Source organism: Convolutriloba macropyga, chromosome 6 (genome assembly GCF_964194025.1).
Source record: "Convolutriloba macropyga chromosome 6, txConMacr16.3, whole genome shotgun sequence".
NCBI lineage: Eukaryota > Metazoa > Xenacoelomorpha > Acoela > Convolutidae > Convolutriloba > Convolutriloba macropyga.
The window spans coordinates 18,256,527-18,262,946 of NC_134473.1; the positions used below are offsets into that span (position 1 = coordinate 18,256,527).

A 6,420-nucleotide genomic window follows, 5' to 3' on the forward strand; every position below is an offset into this window, starting at 1 on the left:
CTATAAAGGGAAAACCGTTGGTTGCTACGTTGAAAGCTGACTCCATATGCATTCAAACATCACTAGAATAGATTGAGAGTGCGAAAACAGTTCTGAGCTTTTAACAATCGGCGGGCGCTCTTCTATATGTTCAGTTTTTTGTAGGCTCAAAATTGTCTATTTTCAACCTATGTAATATGTTACGATCTTTTGTTAAATTACTTAAAATAGCTCCTAGAACTTGAAACAGTTTACTCCAAATCTGTAATAGTTTCTTTGCCGCAGATTTTATTAAATAATGGCTTCTTAACCTGATTTTTGCTTTGTTATGACATTATTCCTCTGCGTAGTGAGGCTTAGAGCTTAGATATCTAGTGATATTATAGTTATCTAAGTACATGATAACGATTTTTCAGAATACGTGACATAAATTAAAGGCGATGAAAAGTTTGAAGTTGATGAACAAAAATTTGTTCTTATGTTAACTCAGTTTGTCGGTGCGTCACATCTTTGTGTTATGGTTCAGGTTAACTGCTTCGCTAAAGCTATATTTGGACGCTCTTTGATCTCACATAAGATAGCCAGAAAAGTTGGAATGGATTATCAATGAAGCTTTTATTTAAAAAAACACATTTCAACATTTTGCTCTGACAGTAATTGGGTTACTGTTAGCAATAAACGTTTTAATACTAGTGACCAATTCCAAATTAATCCTAAATTTCTCACTTCTTCAGACCTTTTTTGACCTGTGTGTCGCTACTAAAACTCTCGTTTTTCACAGTTACTGTTTTTTGATTGTTTGCAAAACAACAATTGCGTTTTAGAATTGTTTCGTTCAATTTTTCGATTATCTTGTCACATGCATACTGAACTATTACTCATCGTTCCTCATTACTGTTGAGTGGTAAGTTTTTAGGGCTGAGTGATAAGTTATTTAATAAAGGTTTCAGGCCAGTTTCCTTAGGATCTCCTTGGTACAATATAATCCAATAGATGTGATCTCGGTAGCGATTCTTCATCTTTCCACTCCCGTGCAGGAATCTAATCTTATTTACGTGATATCAAGACCGCTATTTAAACGCAAACGTGCACTTACCTTAAATTTTCATAAATTTAAGATTTTTCTTTAACATGACATTTACTTTTTCAGGTTTAAATCTTATAAGTTTTTACTTAAGCTAAGAAAAGAGTCGCCCAGGCTGAGGTGCCAGACGGAAACCGGTAATTCCAGGATGTCCACGACGGAAAAATAGTATCTCCAGACTTTCGTGCGTTTTTCAATGTTTCCAGTCTGCTTAAATTTGATCGCACGACGCCCCTCCGTGCGTTCATGTTGGGTCTGGACACTTGCTTCCGTCTCGGACCTCAACCTGGGTGTCCTTCAGAGGTAAAGGTTTACTGATAGTTTTAACTGTCAGAATTTAAGGTAACGTTATTTGTGGTTTGCTTTTTTTCATTTCTTAAGCGTACCTGAGTTTCTTCACAGTCGCAATGTTGCAAAACAACGTCACCAGCAGCGGCACAATTGCATAGAATATCAGAAAGAACAGCGAAACAATCGATTGATAAAACTCAGGAGTTTTGGTTCCGTCAAATCTGCACGTGTCCAATTCCTCGTTGTATCTCGAGTATAAAAGATCCGGAGTGTTGAGAACCAAAGCCAGAGAGTAGTTTATGAAAGTTGCCAAAAGTGGAACTCGTAGTTTGAACATGATCTGGTCATAATAGTACCCAAAATTTCTGACAGCCAAGTAGCGATCCAAACTGAAAAAAGCCAGTTGGTTCTGGGCGGCAAAAATGGCAGATCCAACCAAACTCCGCTCAAGTTTGCATGTGATGTCCGATTCCGATCCCACCTTAACCCTTAAAAGCCAATCAATTTTTTAACAGCAATACTATAAATCCTTGGAAAGAATATTCATCGAGGAGTTTGAAGTTTCTAAGATGGCGAAAATAAAATTTTCACCGCTATCTACTCCTTAGCATGGCTTCGAACCATTGATTGCCTTCTTCTTTAGCAGTCACATATTTTCACAGCTGCTCTCTAATTCTGACTAATTTTTTAAATTTCAATCTATACTTTTTTCAGAGACTTTCTCATATGTGCCAAAGAGTGATCGAAGCAGTTTAAGCGGAGTTTTTGTCAGTATGATTGTTAAGAACGTTTTAGAAAAAACGTTTAAGACTTTTTTCTGCTAGTTATTATACACAATGAAACAATTTTTTGTTGTGATTAATTTTTCGTCTAGTTCTGACAATTTGTCATTTTGAGTAAGTAATTTTTACGATATTGTTCAAGATAATTGTTTAATTGAAATCAAATTGGTTTAATTTTTTTTTCTTGAAAAATTCTTCATAAATTTTCAACCATTTTACTAAATAGAATAGTTTGTTTGAAAGGGAAGCAGAAACATAAGTTAAGATTTGCTTCAACGAGGAGCTACTGGGAAGTTTTTTTGTTCATTTTTTCAGAAAAAAAGTGTTTTTGTTGCAGTTTTAACCGATTTGTAATTGCTTTTGTTTTCTTATCTATTCTTTGTATTTTTTGTATCGTCTGTTGTATTTCAAATAAAATATCACAAGTGAACGAATAAATTTCACAAATGAACATGAGAATCTCACAATTTAAATAAGCTATTGCAGAAAAAATTTTGTCTGGTTTTTATTTTATCTCTTTTCTTTCTGTATAGTTTTTCAATGTAGGTTTTGCTTATTTCTTATTACTAGTTTGAACATGTTAACAATAAGCACGCTACGCAAAATACAATAGCAAAAGGATATTGATTCTTAAGGAGTCCAACTTTTAAATAGTGTGTAATAGGAAAATAAATTTCGAAGGTCGCTTTTTTTTCGTTTAGCCCTTCTCTCTAAAAGTACATATACAATGAAAAGTAAAAAGGAAATGCATAAATAAGTGAGTAGTTTGTTGTGATCTCAGTCATTTTTTCGAATCAACTCCTAAATATTCCTATTAATGTTTGAATGCCATTTTTTGCTTTTTTTGACGCTGCAAACATCAATAAAATGTAAATTGTTGGTTTTTCAGCCTCTTTTTTAATTTTTTCGAATTTTGTTATGTGAGTGCCAAACTTTTTTACAGAGAGCGGCGAGACAAAAACACCTATTGTTTCTTATTGTTTGTACTTCAAAGCATTCGAAACAATTTTTGAAGAATGCATAATACATTGATATTTAAGCCAACACAAATCTGTTTTCACTATTTTAGAGCCATTGTGGACGAAATGGAAGCAAATTTTCAACAGTTGCCAGGTAAAGAGCATAACAAATCATTTTTGTTATTTTTCTGTTTATACAAAAATAAACTTGTTAATGCCACCAAGACGAGCGTGTTGGCTCACGGCAATTGAAACAAGCAAAGTTACAAGCCACTGTTTTCATTTTGGAAGATCACAATTAAAACAGTAAAAAAGAAACAAAACGTTCAGGAAAGTTTTTTAAAATTGCCATAGTTCTGGCTTTTTTGTGAGAGTTAGACGAAACCCTACTTGTCGAGAATAAACAATATTTATTTAGGTAAAATAAATTTTTTTCAGCTCAGTCTTTTTTTGACCGAACAGTCAGAACAACAGACTAAAATGTTACAGACTTCACAAAATTATTACAGACTTTCACAAAAGATACAGACTTCACAAAATTTTTCAGTTTCAAACGTGCAGACTTAAAAATAAATATAGATCAAAGACTTCTAAAAGGTGTTCATTTTTTGTGCAACAAAATTTTACCTCAAGCTTGGTGTCTATTAATACTATTTCTAAATAAAAACACTTCTTGAAACCTTATACTTCTTTAGATTGTCCTATTTATCCAAAAAAAATCTCAGATCAGAAAATTTCCAAATTGTTTTGAAAAAAGAGCTTTTCGAATTTGGTTGAATATAGTTTAATGTTATAATTAAAATGTGCGCTTGAAGAACTTAATATTGTACCACTTATATTGCTCTTGAATGATCAGAAAATTTTCCGCTTTGGTCCGGAGAAAAAAGCAAGCCTCGGATATTTATTCCATCATTTCTAAAAAAAATTATAGGAACACTAAACTAGGCCAAATGGTTTTAATCATGTAAATTAGCCCGATTATGTCCACATTCATATATAACCATTTTCATTATGAGGTCAAAACTAACTATTGAAGCTCATTTTCCGGGTGTCGAAAGTTCTCAGCTTGATCTAAATAACTCTTCGAACAAAAATTTCGTGAATATGATTTATTTTCTTGTAGTAAGATCCGGAAAAAAATTATCAGACGAAAAAAAACACTCGAGAGCGTAAGTTGAGGAGTTCCAAAAAAGTGTGCTTACCAAACGAGTCCACCGGCCTGCAGCAAATCGGCGAGTGCCAGCAAGTGCATGTAGAGTTGGGAAACCCTCTCAAAATTAAGTGGGTTGACAGAAGTCAGAATGAAATAGTTGCAAGCAAAAGCAAAGCAGAAGAATATGGGGAAAAGGGTAAAGTTAACAATGTCATCAATCAGATGAAGACTAGAGGTGTTCATACTGTTGTGATTATCAATAAAACTAGGGTAATAAGTGTCATTCAGAACTGTCACGTCTGATACAATGTATTCCATAATAGTCGTCGTTTAATGTTTGAAGGTATAGTTTTTAATCACAAGTACTGAAGATTCTAGTAAATCAGCAACACTTTCAGAAATTATCAGTTTTCTCAATTTTGAGAAATGAGGTAGTAATTTTATATTCAAAATTATATAGAGCAAAGATAATATTCGTAACCTCGAAACAAATAATTTAAGTTTGATTTTTGACAAGAATCTTTTGTATAGCTTTCTCGGCCCAAGTTCACATGTCTAAAATGTTTGATTTAATATGTTTGAAAGGTATATATGCGCTTGCTCTACCATTAACTGCAATAAAAATACCTTTCTCTATATTTTTGTTATAGTTGTCAGAGTCAATAAAAGGTGTAAATAAACATAACTTAATTAGAAAAAAATCCTTTCACAAAAAAACTGAAACAGAGAATAAAGAAAATAAATCTCATTTATAGTACCAAGCAACTAAATTAAAAATTTCACAAACTAAACTAGTAGCGTTTCTTAAGGAGATAAAAAATATTGAATAAATGTTTTTTCAACCAAAACAACCCTTTTCAATTGTTGAGGTTCATTGTTATCTCGGGAAGCTATATGCGAAGCAAACAGGATATAATTTCAGTTAACATACGGTGTCTTTAAATGAAATGCCCTAAAAGTGATTGATGCTTTTTGTTTTTTGTTTATCACTTGTGTGTCAATAGATTAGCATTACAAACATTAAAAATGCTTTTAGTTTAATCAACAGAGTCAGTTTTGAGAAGATTTTAATTCTCAGGTTGTGGTGTTAGAAGACGATCGACAGAATTGCGATAAAAGCTAATTCAAATTGTAAAAGAAAAGCGTTGAATATTTAAAAATTGTGTGAGAAAAATTGGAAACTATTTAAGAGTTGCGCTGATAAGACCAGAAATCTATTCAGAATTGTGCTGCCAAACAGCCGCTGACAAACATTTTTAGTAGATAAATCTTTTCCAGCACATGAAATTGATAATTAAGTAAGATGTCTCACGCTGAAAAAAAATAAGCGACCATCAGCGCATTGCCAATTTAAATCTGGGAAACTCCTGGACCTGGGAGAGACTATGGTCAAAATTATTCGAAAGTTTTTTATGAGCAAATATTAAGTACGTTCAAATAGAGAAACGGACAGGGATTAAAAGGAATAATGTCTTGATTATCTCAAGCTGGTGTTATAACACACCGCATAAAGTATAAAACGATGGCTTCCAGAATGCTGGATAAAAAACTAGCAGCCTAATTATAATACTAAAAGAGCTTCGATCCTTTGGAGTGCTCAGGTTCTAATATCTTTTATGAAGTGTGACCAAAAATGATACTTCCATAGCTCTGAAGCAAAATGGCAATATTGATAAAAAGTTAGCACTCTTTCGGACAGAATTCAATCTATCCAATCAAAAATTTTTATATAGAGCAACGACAAATAACGACAGCGTATAAGTATGCGAATAAGATGTAGCAACAAGCGGTTCTAGATGGCAACGTGTTTGATCTAGATGCATTTTTGACAAATTTTTTGAGTGGTCATTGATAATTTCATAGCCGGTCGCAGTTCAGTTAAAAAGAGTTTGAAAAATTGAGAAGTTATTTTGCATAAACCCACCCTATTTGATGAGTTTAATTAATAGGTTTCCTTGAATTTTTTTACATGGGCTCTTTCGAAGCTTTCGACGTAACTTAGAAGGCATTCAATGGATTTTCTAAATACTTGAAGAAAATTGGAAAAATCAAGACGCTTTTTTGGCATACTTCTCGTTTATATATCACGGAAAAAACATAATCTTACTAAGTTCCTTCACTTACTAACATCTTCCGGCCCAGAAGAACGTAGGAGAATGGGCAATAGTCTTG

At 33.0% G+C, this 6,420-nt stretch overlaps 1 protein-coding gene across 1 annotated transcript in view; it reads right to left on the minus strand.

The window, feature by feature from the left end:
- LOC142341249 (uncharacterized) overlaps positions 1 to 4,566 on the minus strand; it is a 7,881-nt gene extending 3,315 nt beyond the window's left edge. The window contains exons 1-2 of the mRNA XM_075392168.1: positions 4,298 to 4,566; positions 1,450 to 1,842 (exon numbers count right to left, since the gene is read on the minus strand). Coding sequence (XP_075248283.1) covers positions 1,450 to 1,842; positions 4,298 to 4,566 — 662 coding nt within the window. The remainder of the gene's footprint in view (positions 1 to 1,449; positions 1,843 to 4,297) is intronic.
- Positions 4,567 to 6,420: the final 1,854 nt, after the last annotated feature.